Raw genomic sequence first — 21826 nt, forward strand, 5'->3', positions numbered from 1 at the left:
ATTTCTTTTTCTGTCTCTCCCTTTATTAGGATTTTTTTTACCCTGCAAGGCTTTCAGAAGCCAGTTTGCCTCTTAACACAATGCCTTAGGCCTTAATGTAGCACTAAGTCTGCGCTCAGCCGCCAGTGAAACATAAACATTAACACTTTGCAGAGCACTTGAATTATTAATGCTCAGCTGATGGATTGTGTTCAGTCGTTGCTTTAGCCTCTTCCAGTGTGTGTGTATTGGTGTGTATAAGACAAAGGGGTAGGATAATACAGAAAGAAGAGGCTAATTCAAAGTGTGCTCTTCACTGTTTTGGCTCCTGTGGGAGACGCTGCTCTCCTCTCGTCAGTAGGTCAGGATGTTTCCTGTCAGAAGCAGACAGTAACAGCAGCTCCTCACACTCTGCCATGGAAAAAACTCTTAGGACAACAATCCACTCAGCAGCTGCTAACAACAGAGAGAGAGATCAGAAAGAGGACATAGAGAAGAATGAGGCCAGTGGGGCTTCCCCTGAAGACGCAAACTTACAAACATATGCACAAATATCTTTGTACAACACTGGTGCCACCCTGTCCCGCAAACGCCAGCATATAATGTACTGTGTAATACCTTCAGGGGTGATTTCAGTGGAGCTTTTGTCCCTTGTTACAAAGTAATGCAGTATGCCCTCTTCAAACTAGATTCAGTGTAATCAGCATTGAGCTGACTTCTCAAGTAGCCACAGATAAAGAATTACGGGTGGTTATGAAAGCGTTCAGAGAACAGCTGGCCTGACTAAAGGACACTAAATCGATTATCTTGTTGTCCAGTAGAAATACAAAATTGAAATTTCTCAGAATTCTTTGTTCCAACACAACAACACTGGAATACACAGATTCCCATACTTGGAAAGCGGACTCTGTAGAAGTACAAACAAGATAAACCATGTGACAGAAAGTGATGAGTCAGTGTTTACTCTGTGCATCTACTGATGCAAAGACAGTCACAACACACATGAATGTGTTAAATATATACAAGCAGCACCCGAAATTACTTTATTATTTATTTTACAAATGCCAAACCGCTTCCAAAACTATAGGCCAGTGAAGGTGGTGTAAACTGATTGTCAGTGCTGATGTTTACTAAAGGTTCACACCAGAACATGACTGTCTTCCAAACTCCAAAAATTCCCTGCTAAAGGTTATCCTGTCTTTTAAAGGAAACCCGAAACCCACCATAAATATACCATTTACCCAGCAACAGAATAGATGGGACAAGAGTTTCCAGGCTGCAGGTGCCTTACCAGAAAACACGAGTCTGATGTTTTACTACAGATAACCTGCAGGTCGCGTTCTCTTAGCGACAGCTAAACATCGAGCACAACGTACAATGATTTGCTGTGCTGCCGTGACATGTTTAAAGGGGACAGACTTGGGTCACCAGGCTTATCGGAGCATACAAGGGAGTGCATGCATGTTTGATGGGGAGGGAAAGAAGATAAAGAAAATAAAAGAGAATAGATGGGTGATATCATTTAGGAAGACTTTTAAGGATAGGAGCTTGCCACCACTTGGTCAAGGAGCCTTTTATGGCTTTTAGAAGTAATTTTGTAGGTGTAGTTATCATAAAGCCTGAATGAGTCAACCACATCAGCATACATTCCCGATCACACAAGATAAATATCCTTTATGGTGGTTTCTGTCCTGAAAGTCAGGGACTAAAGCTTCCCTGTTTATTATCTGTTTATTTACGTTATCTGATACTGAATTTCAGTGTTTCTTAATCATTTTATATAGTTTTAAGATCCAATTTGAGTAAACAATTTTATACAACCTCAAGTTTATCTTATATTATGTTTTTTCATGCAAACTACCTGTTGTCGAAAGACACAACACAAATACACATGCCTGACACGTTATTGGGTGGATGAAAACAAAAATGTCAGAAGAAAAACACTCTCGAGCGCCTGGTTAATAATAAATATGTTGAGCAAGACCAGACTGTGGAAAATTTCCCCCACCGCGAAGCATTTGAGTAGGTGGGCAGACAGATTTTGAGATAGGATTGCTTTGATGCGCCCTTGGAGCGTCTTCCTAGAGTGTTGCTGTGCAGACCGGTTACTTAAGGCTATAAGAAAGCACACACTAACTTACATACACATATAGAGAAAAAGACACACAGTCAGATTCACCTCTGCAGACAGGGGGATGAGTCATCCTCTATTCCAGTCCCAACTGTGATCCAGCCGGGGTCATGTAAACAAGTCTAGCAAGCTGGCAAACTAAATATGGGGGCTGTATGTACAGGCAGCAAATACATTGAGGAATAGATACAGTTTCAACCAGAAAGATTAATTTAAAGGTTGCAATAGGATGCTTTTTAAAATAAATTTTAAAAAATGGGGGGGAACAAAGTGTGCACACGGTGTATCATGCAGTCTGTGTGGAATGTAGATTGGTGGGTTGGGTGGGCAAATGTTCTTGAAGTGCTACCCCACCTCTCGCAACGATCTGCATCTGTTCAGCCTGTATAGACATGTGCTCAGCTGTGCATGTGTTTGTGTGTGTGACTAGTGCGAGCTCAGCTGTGAGTGTGTCATTGTGTGCACATGAGTAAGGAACAGTGAGCTGTAGTCAGTCTGCTTTTGTGCATGTGGAGGCATGTGTTGTGTTTGTGTGTGAGTTTGTGTACTGGTGCAACAGCAGGGACTAATGTGGCATTCGCCTGCTGCTTCCCTCGCCTGGTTCGTACCTCAGCTGTTCCAGTGGACCGAAGCCAGACGACACTCATAGCTCTGGTGTGTGTCTGCACTCCGTGACCTGGGGCTGTGTCTGTGTGTGTGTGACAGTATTGTCCATTCCAACATCGTGCAAAAAAAGAAAGGTTTGTGTAACTGGAGAGCTGAAGTGAGCCTACTGAGGAATAAGAGAATGAGCTATGGAGTTCACCAGAGAATCACCATTCCCGTAGACAGTTCAGTTCAGGCAGCGTTAATAGGCTGCCGCTGGCGGATCATCACAGAGCTCAAAATTACATAAAACGAGCTTCGTAACGAAGTTTTGTAACATGCAAATATGTGAACAAAGTAAATCAAAAAGAGGCTCGACAGACTCCTAAGGGCATCCTTTTAATTTACCAAGAAACATCAGTCTCTGTCTCATCCTTAAACACTGGCTAGAGAAGTCTGCAGTCACAGACGACTGTACTAGAAAATAAAAAACAAATTCTTGGCCAATTCTTTGGGTAAACCTGATATTCTACTTAATAAATCACTAGAATTACTAATGACCTCATTCTTTATTAAAACCATGTTTTTCTTATTTATGTTTCTTAATATCTATCAATGAATCCAGCTTTGGCATATCCTCTTGTCCCTATGCTACCCCGAGTGTCTTTAGAAACACCATTTATTTTAAAAGAAGGAGGTGCCAGGGCCTAACAACTGCTGCTGAAACTCCAGCCAGCAGAACCAAATTCTGGTGCAGATACAAGTTGCAGATTAAGCCCTAAATGTATTCTTGCGTCGACTGAAAGTTAGCGTTCTATGTCCAGTCTAACTGCAACATTGTGTTTGATTAAATGTCATTTTTCACACAAACTAAAACTTTTATTTTATTGGGAGCAAGACAGAAATCTGAGACAAATGAACTGAATTTCTGAAAACTGGCTACATGGCAAGAAACAACTGGAGGCAAGGCTTCACTTTTTATGTATTTGTACTGCTTCCACAGGTTTTAAGAGGGTATAAGTAGCAGCCAGGAGCTACTAATCAAATGCATTTCAGCACCTGATCATCAGCAAATGTGAGCATTTTTGTGAAAGCAGATATTTTGTTGTTTGCAGTTTGCTTGTCTGGAGCATTTCCACCTGTGAGTGTCGCAACAAATTCAGTCTATGGCTGTATAATAATCTGCAGAAAACCCACAAGCTACATATCAGAGCCCTCAGCCAGCAATGTTAAAGTTGATGACAGTACAATTAGCAAAAGACTAAACAAGTACAGCTCCTTTGAAAGGGTTGCCAGGAGAAAGGCTCTTCTCTCTCAAAAGAACGTGGCAGCACGGCTTAGCTTTACAAAGCGGCATCTGAACAAACCACAAGACTTGAGTGTCCTCTGGACTGTAGAGCAGAGATGTTGGACCACGAAGGCCTTTACACACTGCAAACAACCACATTTTCTGGTTGTGTAACACGTATATATGATCCCGATGTTTCTAAACAAGAAAAGGAGGAAAAGGAGATTCTAGGTTTATCCAGTTTTCACAAGAAGGAATCAGCAGGGAGAATTTCTAGGTTTGATCCAGGAGTTGAAGCGGGATGACTGCTGTCGTAGATAGTGCATGATTTCAGTTGGGCAGTTAAGCTTTTCTTGGTTCAGGACTGCATCTGAGGAGGCAGAGAAATAAATTCAGAGAACCAACTGACCCAGAGCAGCATTTAGCTGTGTGTCTGAGGTAAAATACCATTATTTAAATATTTCTATATAATTATATAGTCAATACTGGTGCACATTTTGAGCTACGAATACATTTACTTATTCACATCTGCAAAAAATGGGAAAAATCTAGCTCAGAAAAAAGGCGTGAAATATTCACACGAATCTTTTTACACGTCCAGTGTGTGAAGGCCTTAACACACGGCGTCGTGTTTGCTGAAATTCAAACACATATCGGCACAAACATGTCATACCAACTGTCAAGCACGGTGGTGGAGGGGTGATGATTTGGGCTTGTTTTATAGCCACAGGAGCTCAGAAACCTTGCATTCATTGAGTCAACCTTGTACTCTCTGTATGCCAAGGTGTTCTAGAGTTATATGTGAGGTCGTCTGTCTGACAGGTAAATCTTGGCTTAAACTGGGCAATGAAACAGGGACAATGCCGCCAAGCACGGCAGAAAATCTACAACAGATTGGCTGAAAAAGAAAACGATCAACATATTTCAATTTCCCATCACAGTCCAGACCTCAACCTGATTGAAATACTGTGGTGAGACCTTAAGAAACAAGAAGAAACATTTTAAGAAGCCAGGCCCAAATCCCTCCACGATGTGAGAGACTGACAAAGTGACATACACAACCATTACTTCAAGTTACTGCTGATGGAGGTGGTTCCACAGGCTACTGAATCATGAGGTGATTTATCTTTTTCACATGACTGTAAGCAACATGCCTAAATTATTAAAATCATTGGCAGATGACACTAATTTATATTGCTCTGGCAAAGGTTTGCAACAGCTTCTGCACACAAATAAAGAACCTGAAAGTCTTAAAGGAATTAATATGTTTTCACTAAACTACAGGGAAACCTATTATGTATAATAACAGGCAAATAAAAATAAAGTGATCCGATCGAATCTACGGCATAGCGGAGCTTGTAGAGAGACAGAAACACATGTTTACACTTAGAGCCAAACTTTTAGAAAGAAGCAGGTCAAGATTTCCTAACCTGCAAGGTAACCAGAAACCTGTCACCACTCTGCCCCTCCTCGTTCAGACTCAGCACCAAAAATCCTGCTGTGGCTCCATATGGTCTGCAGGGTTAGACTCACTGGGAGATTCTCGTGTGGGAGAGAGATGTGTGGGGTTGACAGAAATAGAAATCAGTGTGTCAAAGTGGATGTAGGGACAGAGGAGCTTTACACCATATGGTCAGAAGGTGACTGGGTTGATGTCTAATGGGATTGGTTTAATCTGCTTTTACATTAATCAAAAGAGATGAAGAGAGAAAGATTCAATCACTTAGCTTTAGAGTCTGTCAAGTTCGACTAGCTGATTGTACGAATCATTTTAAAGGGAAAGCTGAATACAGGAGAAATGCATCCCTGTAAAACCTGTTCTTCTGCTACAGCGCAAACAATGTGAGATGAGAACGTTTTTACAAGGACGGGTTACCACATCAAAACAAAGACAGAAGAAGTTTTCTTGTAGGCTTAAATTCCCTGAACAATAAAATGCGATGGTCTGTCTTTTCGCATGCATTGTCTGCTTGCTTATTTGTTCTGCTTAGCCTCATATTTGAATAAAGATTTTAATAAGGGCACCCTTACCTACTGCTGATGGAAAGAAGGTGCCACACCCAGGCTCAGGCAAAATAATGGTACACACATCATTTTTACCCTAAGGCAACCCTTGTATTTTCAAGATCAGCTGGCAATAAACACCTGTGTCAAATTCTGTTACGTATACCCGGCTACCTAGTCATCACAAACCACTTCTCTAGTTTCTGTATCCAGTCATTGTATCCAGTTGCTCAACCGGTTTCTCCTCCTCCTCCTCCTGTTGCGTGTGTACCTGACTTTTTCATCCCACTGGACACCAGCCTGCACAGTGTAAACAGCCATGAATCACCAGTGTCTGCGATCACGCTGCCTTCGTTCTTACGAAAGCAGGCGTCTTCTTCCAGATTTTTCTTGACAGGATTATTTTTAGCAGTCTTGTGTTTTGGTTTTGTGTCACATCAGGACACGAGACACAAAGGACATAAAAGGACATGAGAAAAGTTGAGAAATATCAGGAGGAGGGGCAATTTAATCTATATATAATGAGATCTAATCAGCTAATCACATGACAGCAAATCAGGCCATTCAGGCATGTAGACACGGTCAAGACGATCAGAAGTTCAAACTGAGGATCGGAAAAGGGAAGGAAGGTGATTTAAGTGACTTGGAATATGGCATCTTTGTCTATGTTAGATAAGTGTTGTCCAAAAAGGAGAAAGCATTTAGTGAGCTGCTGCACTCCTGCCAAAAGTCCCCCGCTGACGTCAGAGGTCACACTGCATCGAGCTGGTAGGAGGGCAGCAGGTTATTGGTATGCAGAAGAGCATTTCTGAGAGCACAACACTTAGATCCGTGGAGCAGAAGACCACACCGGGTGGCACTTTTGTCAGCTAGGAACAGGATTCAGACAGCAGGGTCATAATTTAGCATAATCAACATGAAGTTTCACATGTCACAGAAGCTGTAAATGAACAATAACAACAAAATTACTGTCAGCACTTCCTCATCAGTTTACTAAGATAGCCTGTACTCATTGTTAATTTTGTTGGCAGAGCAGCTGTTTCGGCTCTGGCACAAACACAAGTAGCAGGTACACTTACTTTGTTTCACTACCTAGAACTAAAACGCAGTCCAATAGCCTGGAAGACTGAATCGTCTTCCCGTATGTGTGCTGCGTATTTTCTCACATCTGTTCCTTATATCTTTATGACTTTAATAAAGGTGGCATAATAACAAGGCAGCCTCAGTATAAAAGGCTATTGACTCATTCATTACCGTCTGTAACCTGATCGCTGACTGAAATCCAGTTCACTTAAAAGTGATTCATTGTGCTGACTGCAGTGTAAGCCACTGTTTTCCTGACACAAGCTCCTGATGTCAGGCAGAAAAAAGACCCAAAACAACCCCCACCCCCCCACACCTGGTTTCTTTGGAGATGAGAGCTTCACACTAGGTGACAAATGAGCAATACATGTCTCATGGAATTAAAAAAATTAATTAAAAAAGCCCATTTCAATCCAGAAATCACCCCAAAGCCTAACAGTTCACTGAAATCATTTTTATTTTTTCTTAGAAAAAGAAACTATCACAACTTCATTTGGTTACTGTACAGTTTCTCTCATAGTCACTCAGTTTTGATAACAGGTTGTGATTTCATGCTGAACACCAAACACCCTCCCTACTAACTCACACCACTAGTACAACATGACAGTATATGACTTTTTTCTTTTTTTCTTCTTCTTTTTTTCATTTTTTTTTTTTTTGCATTTGACATCCTTTGATATTTAGGAGTGAAAAGCATTTGAAACCACTTCTATAAAAAAAAAAATGGAGACAGAGTAGAAATCCCTGACAGTTTCACTTAGAAAATGAGGGACAAGAGAAAGAACTCTTTGAATGGTGTGGTCCATACCAACATGCACCTGACATGTTTCTGTGTGCGCGTCTGTACGTGTGCATTCTGGACAGCACCATTATTCACTGTGTATGTGAGAGTTTAAGAGGTTCCCTGCCCTACATGAGACAGAGTGAGAAAAAAAGAGGAGTGATAAAAGTGAATGTGGGGGAGGAGAGAGAATCTAGGTCAGATTGTGGAGCATGCAGACCCCCTTCACAGACTCTCGTAAATGCTCTCGCTCTGAGCGGACTGGGCTTGCATGCCATCTTCATCCACAGTCGGGATACATGACTATAAGTGGAACACAGTAAATTTTAAGATTAAGGGATGTATCAAGTATGTCTCCCTGAGAAACGTTTCTTTCAACAGTACCATTAAAACCGTTCGTTTTGTCACTGGCTCGTCTTCCACACATCTCTCCTCCAGAGAATAAAATATCCTGGCTCATATTGAACATACTGCTCTTTATTTTATCCCGTGATCTATCTTTCCTTGCACTACCCACCCATTAGGACCACTACCGCTAACAATCTCGGCAGCCAATTACAGGCACGGGCAGGTGACATTCATACAAAACTTTCCAGCCAATCAACCCAAAGGTGTTTAGGTGCTTTGACTTACGGCTCTCTCCCTCTCCCTCTCTATCTTGCAAACCAGTTGTGAGGTACCGAACGCGACGCCTTTGTGACCGAGTCCGAGTAGCTCTACTGTTCTTCCGATTCCCCATTTTTTCCCCACTCGTGTACGGTGAAAATAGGAGGACAACAGTGGGCTATAAATAGGTTGTCCTATGCCCTCTCAGCGTTTTCCATAGTATTAACATCACATACTGAGCTGACACACAAGCGCAAGGGATGAGGAAAAGTGGTGTATGTGTGTGTGTTTGTGTGTGTTTGTGGGGAGAAAAAGGAAAGAGGAAAAAAAAAACTTCTTACTGCTGTTTTCAGAATCTGTCGCTACATAAAGCCAATCCTGTATTACCAGTCTGAAGGCATTTTTGTTGTATATATGAGGGATAACTGAGTTAAGTGTTCGCAGAACCCAAAAACTAACAATTTGTCTTCTAGTTAAAATCCATTGGCTGAACAAATCTCGCTAAGTCTAACTTGATAAGAGTAATCTCTGTAGCCCTTTTCAAGTTTAAGAGAGTGAAGTGAGGCAAGTGACAGTGCAGGTGTGCTTCAGTGCGTTTTACCAAAACACAACACTTACGTGAGATCGCACACAGGTTAAAGATATTTTCTCATTGAACAAGCTGTCCACTCACACGAGGAAGTTTTCTTTTGTTTTTAAAAAGCATTATCTAATATCAAACCACGTCCTGTGGCTGTAAACGGAAAATCCACAGCCGCTGTATAAAAACTTTTGAGTGTTTCTTTTATTATTCCTCTCTTTCTCTTTTCAACTATTATTAAAAACCAAAGACTGGGGTGTCGACACCTCGCAGTAGAAAACAAATAAAAGAACAAACAAAGCTGTTTTAAAACCACTTTCTCCTTTACTCTGACTCCTCCTGAGGAGTGGGAAAACGTGGCGAGGGAGGAGATTAGAGGATTCTATCTCTCGCTTTCTCTCTACGAGACAAGTTTAGGTAGGACCGTGCGAAGAGGTATGGCCTCTCCTGAATCTCCCATCATGTTGCTTCTAAGTTTGTTGTTACTGGCAGTTGTAGAGCTTAAGCCAGGCCCCCCCTTGGCCAGAATAGAGGGAAAGGAGGTGCTGTGGTGCTCGGGGAGTCGTTTCACAGAAGCTCCTTGGCTCTTCTCTGTCCCGGGTATTGGTTTGGGAAGCCTGCGATACAGCCAAGGGTGTCTGAGGGCCTGGCTGGGGGTGAGGCGAGAAGACGGGTCCCAGTCCAAACACTTCTTTATGAAGTCAGTAAAGGCAGGGTCCTCGCAGCCCTTGAGTGCAGCACTCCAATCCTTGCTACCTGGAGGGCCTCTCATCTTGCCACGGCGCGAGCGGGACCCTGTCAGCACAGTGGCTCCGGTGGGCAAAGTGTTTGCACCGCAGTACCGAGGGTGGCCCTTGGAGTTGATGAAGTTTTTTGCTCTTTTGGCCTGCTCCAGGACCTTCTGCGGCGGCATCCCCAGCAGCTCCATAACACAGGCCAGCTGGTCGCCCTCATCTTCGCCAGGGAACAAGGGGTAGCCAGTCAGCAGCTCGGCCAGAATGCAACCAAAGCTCCACATGTCAATAGGAAGGCCGTAACGTGAACCGAGGATCACCTCCGGAGCTCGATAAAAACGAGATTGAATGTAGGTGTAGACCCGCTGGTGTTCAAAACAGCTGGAACCAAAGTCAATCACCTGGTAGGGGCAAGAGAATAAGAAATGATATAAATGAAAATGAAAACCAAACGCACAGACCCATTACAGCACAGACCGGGACGAGAAGGCGCCGCCTTTACCTTGATGCCGCTGCGACCCTGCTGTTTGAGCAAGATGTTCTCTGGCTTGAGGTCACAGTGGATGATTCTGTGCCTGCTTAAAGCCTCCAGGCACTGCAGGATGGAGTGCGCAAACTTCCTGACCAGTGCCAAACTGAAGCCCTGGAACTTGTTGCGTTTGATAAGCTCATACAGGTTCATGCTGAGCAACTCAAAGGTCATGCAGATGTGGTTGCGGAAGGTGAAGTTCTCGAGCATGTGCACAACATTCATGGTGCCGTTACGATCCTGCTTCCGCAAGTGCTCCAGGATGCGGATTTCCTCCTGCGCCTGCCGGTGGAAACGCTTCTCGTTGCGCACCATTTTCAGAGCCAGGTGTTGCTGCAGTTTGTGGTCATATACCTTCGCAACCTGGCCAAAGCTACCTTTACCAATGATCTGTAGAGAGTAAGAGAAAGGACAAGCATTTGTTTAGCTAAAAATGAAAGAACAAATTTAAAGCCACAAACATCAGAACACATCTGACCTTGAGGAACTCGTAGCGGTAAGCCAGGTGGTCGTGGGCGACGTGAATATAACCTCCTTGCTCGTCATCGTAGCCGCAGTTGTTGCTACCTCCGGCAATTGCGGGCCTCTTCTTTGCATTGGGTCCCACAAAGTAAATGTCTGGGTAGGAGTGGATCTCCGCCTGTTCCAAGGTGGTGAGCTGAGTTCGGTACAGTCTCAGAGCCTGATCAGGAGTGAGTGGGCCGCACACTTTGCTGCTGTTGACGCCATTCCCGGCTCCATGCGGGCCAGAGGATTCGACAGAGCCCTTACTGGATTCAGTGCTGTGACAAATGAGGATGGCACAAATGTGTTAACCGACAGCTTGACTGGTCATCATCTCGCCTGTAACATTTTACTTAGTTAGCATGTCCATCTTTCTCACCTGTCCACACTGTGCTCTTTGGACAGGCTGGAGGCTGGGGCAGGTTTAGTGGGTGTCTCATGGGTGGTCCCACTGTTCAGTGTGGTTGCTGTGGTTATGGCGTTGACCTTGCGGTTGCTAGTCGAGTCATCATACAGGTACTTCACCTTTGACGGGGCACCTCGGATGGTCACCTGATCCCTCATTACAGCCTTGTTACTGACAACCTATTGACACAGAGGCAAAACAAGACTTTACAAGACGCAGTCGGTGAATATCAGAGCAAATGCAGTTTATTTAGAAAACAGTTTCTTAACTGAGGGTCTTCTAAAAATGACTCAAAACTCAATATTATCCTGCATCATTCCAGCTCCACATATAAGACAGAGTCTGCAACATTTTTAAATCCTGATTATTAACAAGAAAAAAAAGGTTGTATTTGATGCAGATCAAAATATCAACACCCAACTGTAGAGTCTCAGGTGGAGAGGAATGAGCAGACATCCAGTTTGCAGTTGGTTAACCAGCACGACAGGATCCAGATCCAGTCTGGCAGCAAATGCTAATGCGCAACGTCCCCTCTTCTCCTACCAACACATGCAAAACGACCCAAATCCCCACCTACTTGTTTGTATCCTTGCTTAGATGAAAGATACCACTAATCTTTGTTAGTGCTGTCATAATCTTGCTATAAACATTTAACTTCTAAATTACTCCTTAATTACTACAAATGGCAACTGCGTACAAAATGAAGTTCAGAATAAAAGAAAGTGATCGCACAGTCACTAGGCGATTTCCCCCCCCAATATAACTGTCCACAAACTTTAAAAGTGCCAGTTCCACCTTTGCTTGGGGGTGAAGGTTAAAGGAGTTTAAAGAACGGTCTCGAGTCTCGCCGGAGAGCAGCTTCGTTTCAGCAACCCCAAGAATTCATTCCTCCTCGCTCTCTCTCTCTCTAGCGGAAAGAATGCTCCGCAAGATTATGGAGCGCAAGGGAAATGACGGTCATTAAAGTTGAATTATATTGTTAAACTATAGAAGATGTGTGGCTGTTAAGACATGAACTCACCAAAGCCTTCGTACAAGGACTGGAGAGGGATATATCCTCGCGCTTTTTGTCTCTCTCTTACACATGTACACTTTTTACTCTAAGGGCAGACCGATTTTGCGAAGATTGTTTTGTTTTGTTTTTTTAGGAAACGTGAGTGTTGATCATCCACGGAGAAAGGACTCAGCTGAGAGTGTGTTTTTGTACCAGGTTTGGGCTCTCTAAAAATAGAGTGGGAATGCGGGATGGGTTTCCATACATGTAACTATATAGTCTTAACTTATTACAACAGCTCTGCTGCTGACCCAGGGTCTCTTGCAGCTGTTGTTCCAAAGTACACAGTGAATGTCATTGATCGAGCCCCTTCACCCAGACACATACACAAATATTGACATACATATCAAAGCTCTCCACACGGGGAACAGCGTCTGTGATGGATTACTGACTGACCCGGCTGAAAAATACAATAAAAATTCAAACGTAAGAGGGCTCCAAACGGGAAGAGAAATCTTCTCTCACTCAGGTATTACAGAGGGTGGAGTCCCCTGTGTGCAAATCTGCATGGTGCAACAGATGGAGGAGAGCTAATCCCTTTCTGCTACAGAAACACCTCAGTATCTTTTTCTCCTCTCTCTGAAGCTCACACAAGGTTGCAGCAACCACACAAACCTCTGTCACAAACAAAGCAAATGTTGGTATTATTACGCTGCCGTAATTTGGGTGACAGTCAGAACACGGCTATAAAAGGTGGGGGCTCATGAATTCAACTTACTATGAGTACAATTTATTAAAGCAGATCAAGCCCTCATCTATCAGTTTATTACTTTAATAGAGCATGAGGCTAGTGTCTGAGGACTGAACACGCTGAACTGGGGCGAGTTACTGTCAGTCACATTCACCGGAGGACAGTAACTCTGTGAGCGTGACACAAAACACAAAGGAAGAAGGATGGGACTAGAATAGAAAACTAGGCCTAAACTCTGTCCAAACCCACTGATGGAGGATTACATGAGCTAGGGGAAGGGGAGGAGAGGGGGAGAATGCTGATTGGTGAGTTTGTTTGTGGGTCACATTTTCAAGCCCAATAAATCTTTACAATATATCAAACCAGCCTTTTTCATCTACTGACATGTAGGCCTGTGGACTATTGTTGTTTGTGTGTATGTGCATTTTATTTTGCCATAGGGGACATTTATAAGATCACATATATATATTTACCTAGGCTAAAACAGATCATTTATTTTTGGTAATAACCCTCTTTTAATGTAAAACTGTCTAAAAAACTCAAAGCAAATCCCTAATTATCTTTCAGAATGAATTAACAGAACTGCAAAAAGTAATTATGGTATATGGGTCAACTTATTGAGATTAATGAGGTCGTATCCTCAATGAAAGTTACCGTAAGCACCGTAAACATGCATATATGACCTGCACATTAACATGGTTTGAGTCAAATGACGAGTCCAAAAACAGATGAAGGCAAGATAAGCGCACTCTGTATTCACTTTAGCCGAAGAAACAAATTGGCCAATTCACCGTAGTTTCCCTGACGCAAGCACCGAGAACTGCCGGGGCACCAAACTTTGATGCCCTAGGACAATAAATGAGTCTTACTCACACAATGCTATTAAATGAAGGGTATAAAAATCTACTGAAAGTCACATGTTGGAGATAAGGAAACAGATAAGCTGCCCATCCTACGCAGCCAGAACACAGTGGAACGAAGGGGGGGGGGGGTACAAATGTGATGAACAGGAACACAGGCAAGGGAATATCTCTCAGAGGAGCAGGAAGTCTGGAGACAGAGTGTGCTCCAGCACAGGAAATAGGGCTTAACTGGCTATGCGCGTATGCGTGCGTGTTTGTGTGTGTATACTTACTGTGTGTTTGGGCATTGGGGGTAGCCCAGACGGACTGTTTGTGTCTGCTTCGTCTTTCAGGATGTGGTCGGTCCTCATGTACGAGTCGTACAGACCGTCACCATGGCGAGCTGCAGGGACAATGATGAACAAAGTCAATCAGTGTGATGATGTGAGGCTATTAAATCTGCAGCAAACGTGCGCTCGGTGGTAAAAGCACAGAACGATCCTCGAAGGTGACGTCAACAGAATGCAATTTAATTTTCTCCACTGAGACGCACTATCCTTGTTTGACCAAATCAGGCAATGTCCTATTAATCATCTCATCAATCACACCAGCAGTTCTAGTTACCCTGATGCTAAAACAAACTGCATTGTACAACTAGACAAATCCCTTGAGCCACCACAGCAAGACATCTTGCATTACACCGATCTCTGTATGCCAGTGGGGATGAATACGGTCTCCCACAACAGGCTAGCTCACAGTTGCAGTGAAAAGACCACCATTATCAGATACATCACTGTAGCTATTGTACCCAATACATTGTGTCTAAGGCCAGCGCTCCAACCTGACCAGCTTACACGCGGCTTAGGGTCCCAGATCGCTAGCGCTGCAAGTGGTATTATTGGCCTAATGGGGGTAACAGATGCCTCTGTGACGACAGCATCTTTCCGTCTGCCCATCTGTCCATTCAGCCCAAATCATGTGGTGCACACACCAGGTGTGTTTGGAATTAGAGCTAATATAGAGGGATGCTTGTGCCTGTCATTCAATAGTGCTGTGTTTCATGCTTACCTCTTTGGCATTGAGCCAAACACCTAATACGAGATGATACGGCCACAGTAGATGGACGACCACGGCATTTGGGACTGTGGGTGGAAGCCAATTACAAAAATGGCAATCGCTCCCATTGGCCAACTGTTTACCACAACAGTCATCGAGCTTACATGCTAGCTGATACACCAACTGATTAAAACTAACTGTGTAAAGTGCAGCTTGAAATCAGGGTGAGTAGCTCATTAGCCGAAGTTGTGGCGAGTTTGGCGTTCTCCCTCGTGAGTCCCAGAGAGTGCTGTAACCATGTGTAGGTGCGTCAGAGACTATGTTCCCAGCACAGGCTTGCTTCTGGACAGATTAGACCTGCTGCCTGGATACGCACGCATTAAACCTGCACAGCACTGCAAACAGTGGCATTAGGACTACACACACAATATTAGCCAAGCACAGACTCCATTAGCCCTTAGCAAACTCCTAATCGCTCAGTGGGTGCTCAGCACTTTTTGTACAGAATCTGAATTTGTTGTCCAAGCAAAGCTTGAAAGGGAAAAAAAGAGAAGAAACAGAGAGCAAACATCTGTGTAACCCCAAACATCCAGCCCACTACGTCCAGCTCTCCCCACTATAAAAACTCTCCTCGGCACTGTAAAGGATAGAGAACAGGGTTCAGGCAAACAAACACAGCAGCTCATGTGTCATAAAACGTGTGAGCGTGGCTGTGGTGGGGGAAAGGCTCAGCTTTTTGTCCTCTTCCTGGCATTCTGGACAAAGTGTGTTTTACAGAGGCAAGGTAAACCACAGGGTTCATATGACATGACATAACGATGACAGCCCTGTCACTTTTTCATTCTTTCTTTCTTGGCTTCTTTCTTATTACCAGCTAAAAAAATAAAATTAAGAAAAAAAATCAGCACATAAGCAAACAAAAACAGATCAGTCACAGTGTCATAAAACAATAATAACACTGGTCATAGTACAAATTCCAAAACCGCGTCTTAAAAGGATGCCAACTGAGATATTACTGCTTATCAACCCTTTGATAGAACAATAAAAGTTTACGAGAAAGATGAAAATAAGAAAATAAAAAAAGCTTCCTGGTGTGACATTCAAAACCTTCTTAGATAAAAGTCTTGTAACTGATCAGGGTAAGCAAAAGGAAAAGAAAACTTGTTAACATGTCGGGTCTTGTGAGAAGCCCACGGCACTGTTACAGTAGCTTCATATATACGTGCTCTATCCCCACAGACGCGACGTGACCGCGAAGACACTTGTGAAACTAACCAGTTCTGCAGCTACTTGGAGGGCATTTTTTAAATCCCAATCATATTCACCTCTAAATTACCCCCAAATAAATCCTATTCACACGACCACGAGGAAGCGAACGTACAGACAAACAACGTTTTACTTTGTTTTGGTTACCTGTTGCTATTGGGCCCTCTGGTTTCCGGCTTATTATCATCATGATTGCAATTAATATTAGATGCCAGCATCCAAAGTGAGGGGAAAAATCAGATTTTAAAAAAAGGAGAATAAAAGTTCAAACTAGCAAACTGAGCTACTAGTATTAAAAAGTCTGCTGTTAGTGTTTTGATAGCAGTCCGAGTACTCGTTAGTTGTCTTTTCGACTGAACTCAAGTTGTTTTCCTTTCTGTATCAGCAAGCTTTCTTCCCAGTGTAAGCAGTAGTTTCTTCTTAGTTTTACTGTGTTTTCATGTGTTGCTCTCACACTCGTCTTGGCTAACATGGGCCAAGCTACAATTAAAAAAATGAACAGGCGGTGGGGGTCGTTTCCCTCAGCTAACTAGCCAGCTAGCTCGCAGAGCCACGAAACACTCGTCCGCCGGAGAGCCGCTTCCTCCGTTAGTTTGAGTCCAAATATCACAACTCGATGGTCTGACCCATGTGCCCCTCGCCTTTCTCTGACAGTACAATGAGTCGATCCAGAGCACCATTCCCGTGCCTATTCCTGGTAAGCTGGCTTGGTAGTTAGCAAACAAAAGCCCCCAGGATTTGTCCTCCTTCGGGACAGCTTGGGGGATGCTTCGCTCGTCTTCGGGGATGGCTAGCCCAGAGCAGGCTAACTGTATTCACGCCTCATGTTTATACTGCACTAATAACCGGAGCAGAATCCCCGTCGCGTAAAAGCTTCACCTGAGGTCAGTGCAGTAACGCTGCACTGTTAAATCCTTCTCCTGTGCGCTGCGAGTATCTTATTCGACGGTGCAGCTGTGTGTTGTTGCTAAGGGCGTCTTCACTGAGCTCAGAGTCAGCAGGCGGACGGAGGGAGGGAGCAGGGCGGCGCTTACCGGGCATCCAGACGGCAGGCAGAAGGGCGCCCTGCAGCGTCCACATGGAGGTCTACAGAGGAGCCAACAGGAAAGTGGTCGAGCTTCTGCATGCATAAGAACATCACAGGTCGTTTTTTCTCACATCACTGCGCGAAAAAGCAAGGGGGAAAAACAAACAAACAAAAGACTGATGTAAAGAATTAGCAAGTGGTGCACTTGTGTAGAAGAGAGCCATAAGTTTCAGAAACACCCGGGCTATTCCTGCGGCAAGAGTCCTGTAAAAGGCTTATAAGCAACACTCATTAGCAATGCTATTATCTCAAAGTAATTATTACATATTATAAAGCAATTATAAAAGTGGTTTTTATTAGAAAGTGGTGCAAAAGGGTCAATAATTTGCTAATTCCTGTATTTGAACTGTGGATACATGCTAAATGTGTTTTTTTGTTTACTTGTTGTTGTTGTTTTTGTTTTGTTTTTTACTGTTTTCAGACATTTCTACAGCACAATAAGTCCACTGATGGGCTAATAAAGTCAGATGCACATATATGGCATAATATACTGTGCCAATACCCTTTTCGTGCTTGTTTGTTAATGTTTTAAGAATATGATTACCTGTGATCTGCAGCCCAAGAATTAAGCATGGCTTCTCCTCTCCCTCTCCATACCCTATGAGGGAAAGCTGTGGATTGAAACCGGAGTGTGTTTGGAGATCTATACAAGGCTGGATATAGTTAGAGGCAGGGCAGAGGACAGACGGAGTGAGACCCAGCAGGCATGAGAAGGGGAGCAGGCTATATTCAGATAGTGATACATGCTGGGCAGAGGGTGATTCTAATCTTAGCTCTTTCTCAGAGGTGAGAAGAGGAGGTCTCTCTATATTTGCTGCCACAAATACATACACTGACACACTTTCATTTAGACCCCCCCCCCCCCGGGGCAGCAACCGACCCTTAAAACCTGTTGCTTATTCTTAGATGGTGGTGTATAGAGTGAGTAGGGTGACAATGCCTATAAACTGATCTGCTTATTGCACTTGCCTCTCAAGAGGTTTCAAGGTGTAAGCTTGTGGACCACGTGCCACTTTTAATCGCAGTGAAGTGAATTTAAAACTGCGGCCCAATGGGACCAGGTGCAAAGCTACCTATAGGTCCTCGAGGTGGGGGTCTGGGGGGGTCTGGCTGTATTTAGTCTGAGGCTGTGTGACAGACACTGACACTTGTGGGTTTATTCACCTGACACCACATTTTAAATGCTCTTGAAAACAATCTCATCTGGGAGGATACGTGTCAAAATGTGAATACTTTCTTACCAGAACATATAAAAACAAAATAATGGAGCTGTGCATGAACTCACACTACCTGTTACTACACAGTGATTACTAGTGATTGCTGTTGTTATAAGAACCCGCCACCTGCTGGTGATTTTGCAGCAATGCAAGCTGGTTCTGGCGGAGAAGGCATAATTGTCCTGTTAGAAACAGCAAGACAAGAAGAACAATTACATTTTTTAATATTGGTAATAGTAAGGCTATTTTTATGCTTATATGTGTAACGGCAGTACACTATTAAAATGTAAAAACCAGAAACTCATTATTCAAATATTGATCATAAAAAATGATGTCAAATTTTATTTCCATTTCATTCTTTTCACCCTTTAAGATCTTTAAAACTTATAGTACCATCTGATGGGTGGAGTATCCCACAGAGTTCACAGAGCAAATCTTAAGTGGTTCAGCAGTTCCTTAAAATGAACCACTGTGCATCACCCAGTTTATGGGAAAAGGGAAGCAAAGGGACTGAATGTCACCACAAAGGTTTATTTCCTTAATGCTGCCTCTGATGCGCTGCATACAAACCCAGCTCTCTTATGCCCAACAACAAACAAGGAGTTTCTCCGGGTCAGTAGTGATCTCATCTTTCTTTTGCTCTTCTTGAGAAAAACTATACTGCCGAGATCAGACAGTAACTGGGTCAGTCTTATCAGCTACTACCTCTGTGTTGTTATTTTGTCGTTGGTTTGTACACAGGAAACAAGTTTCACGCTGCATGTACATAAATCTGCCAGTAGGGGGCACCAAAAGATGTATTTTTACACACTTTTATGTGTTTTATGTTTTACGCAAACATTTGATCCGTGCTCAGGACCACTTTATGTTCTTGAGCATCTTTTCACCCAAAGTAAAGTCCACTATGATGGTGTTAAAATGATTTTTGCAACAGTTTATTCATTTACTCAGTGTAAATAAAGCACAGATTGTGTGGGCCGTTATATTTTCATTAACATTTAATAATGCATCTGTATCCTCAAACATCATCTTTGATTATTGTTCATTTTTACTTAAACAGTTGCATAATGAGTGAATCATAGTGCAGTGGCATAACGCCTGCCTGCTTCAGCATGTGCCACAACTCTCATTCACAGGGTGTAAGATCATTGTACAATCTACACATGTCTGTGCTTCGTATATATTTTACTTTGTCATCCACCATCCACAGAGCCTCTTTATTCATATCAGAATATCAGAGTGCTTTGTGATTTTTTTATTTATTATTACATCTTGAATGAGAATGTAGGATGTTCCTCCTTAGAGAGCAGCACTGGATGGTGTTCATTTACAAGGTTTTCATCCAACCGTGGCCGGGTAACCTCTGCTCTTTGCTTAAATTTGAATACAGTGCTTAGAGTGCAGGTCACAGGACTTTCCAACATCAGCTGGGCTTCGTATTGACACTGAACTTGGAAACCCTGATTTTAAATGTATAATTGCTCCCTCAAATTTGATAAAAGACACTGTGTCTGATTTGATTTAACACTTTATAAGGTTATATTTATGTGTCTGGAATTACTCATGCATGTGCTATTTGTAACTGATGAGCATGAATGTGCTTTATAGTTTTTTTCTGCTTTTATGTAAAACAGTAAATGTGAAAAGCCAATGGATAAAAACAATAATCATATTTTAGCATTAAAAACATCGATAACACTTTATAATAAGGCCTGCAACTAAGGGCATACTTGGCTTTTTAAGTCTTTACTTAATGTTCACTATGTTGATGTGCATGATGGATGTTTTACTGTTCAGTTGTCCATTTATTTCTCCCTTATTAACCTACAAGAAAAAATAAATACCATAACATTTTGCAGGGCTATGTGACCTTACATTGATGGAGCTAAGGCTAATGTAATGTTTTCCCTTTCACATCACTGTTCAAGCCATCAAAAGGATTTAACAGGAAAGGAGTGTCTCTTTCCCTGTAAAATACCTGGAAGTCAGGCAAAGTTAAACCACTCCCTAAAACGCCCAATCCAAAAAGTACAGTGTGTTTACAATGTAAGCCTGGGAAATGTTGTTTGTTTTTCCACAAAATTACCAAGAAATTACACAAAATTACCAAGTACTGTATAAAATTATTCATGCAGTACTTACAATTGCAGGAGCATCAGTATAATTTCTGTCTCCTTTTTTGTAAAACACCCAGAATTTAGGCAGAACCTAAAATTACTTTTGCACTACTTACACTTACTTACAGTATAGTTATGTGTTTTGAGGGTAAAAACAAACAAACAAACAAACAAAAAAACCTTACTTGTTACGCCCTTATTCTAGCATACCTACCATTAGGTAAATATACAAATTCATAATTCAATTTAATTCCAGGGGAATTATGACCTTAGTTATGGGACATATTATAAAGTGTTGCCAAAGTATAATTTTGATTAAGGAGCTTGCACATACTGGTGAGTACTGTTGATTTAGAGCAGCTGTGACTTTACATTGAGCGGTGGTATAATAAATTTGTTAAGCTCTATATTAGGCCTGCACAATAAATCGAAAATTTATTGTCATCGCGATATCAGCCTGCGCGATGGGCCCATCGCAAAAGACGACGTAAACTGCGATAATTGGGTACCTTAAAATGTTTACACACGTGCTTTAAAGAATTTACCAATCAAAGAAACCCCTTTACACATTTGACCAGTCGAATAGAGCCCTTCACGGCATTAACCAATCAAATGGATTAGAGGCCCGCCTCCTACTAGGTGGTGAGCGAACAACGCTGCAGCAACGAGTCAGAGTTGTAAAGGCTGAGAGCGAGACGCATGACGAGAACGCTACTGACTATGAACTCGTGCCTAAAAAAAAAAAAAAAAAAAAAAAAAAATAGTACCTCGCTTATTTGGAGGTATTTTGGATTTGATAAAGACGACGTTCTCCAAACACATGTACTCTGCAAAACTTGCCGAACACTCGTGGCAACCACCAGAGGAAACACGACTAATCTCCACCATCATCTTCAATACAACCACAGAGAACTGTTTGAATAGTTCCAGAAAGACAGGGCTAGCCAAACAAAGGTTGCTAATGTTAAGACAAAGAGCGCAGCAGTCCAACAGCAGTCTCTGTATCCGAGTTTTTCAGGTGGAACTCCTTATGAGAAAACGTCAAAGCGCTACAAAGAAATAACAGAGACCATTACACATTTTTTGACAAAGACGTGATGCCTATAAATACAGTTAGCAGAGAGGGCTTCACCAGTCTGATACATAAAGTGGACCGGAGATACCGCATCCCCTCACGAAACTACTTTTCCCATGTCGCCATTCCACAAATGTATGAAACATGCCGCAAGACCGTCATGTTTGAACTGAGCCAAGCTGAAAACTACGCAAGCACTACAGTAAAGTTT

At 42.7% G+C, this 21826-nt stretch overlaps 1 protein-coding gene across 2 annotated transcripts; it reads right to left on the bottom strand.

Moving 5' to 3' along the window:
- Positions 1-7503: 7503 nt before the first annotated feature.
- Positions 7504-17214, bottom strand: dyrk3 (dual specificity tyrosine phosphorylation regulated kinase 3). Of its 2 annotated transcripts, none has more exons than XM_040029270.1 (6): positions 17154-17214; positions 14091-14200; positions 11184-11389; positions 10779-11082; positions 10274-10690; positions 7504-10172 (listed from the first exon to the last, which is right to left on the bottom strand). In XM_040029270.1, the coding sequence occupies exons 1-6, from the start codon at positions 17197-17199 to the stop codon at positions 9438-9440; spliced, it is 1818 nt and encodes a 605-aa protein (XP_039885204.1). In that variant the 5' UTR covers positions 17200-17214; the 3' UTR covers positions 7504-9437. The 2 variants fall into 2 exon arrangements, with proteins under 2 accessions (XP_039885204.1, XP_039885206.1); XM_040029272.1 differs by lacking the exon at positions 17154-17214 and adding an exon at positions 16267-17124.
- Between the last annotated feature and the right edge of the window lie 4612 nt (positions 17215-21826).

Source organism: Simochromis diagramma, unplaced genomic scaffold, assembly GCF_900408965.1.
Source record: "Simochromis diagramma unplaced genomic scaffold, fSimDia1.1 OVJJ01000483.1, whole genome shotgun sequence".
NCBI classification, from domain to species: Eukaryota; Metazoa; Chordata; class Actinopteri; order Cichliformes; family Cichlidae; genus Simochromis; species Simochromis diagramma.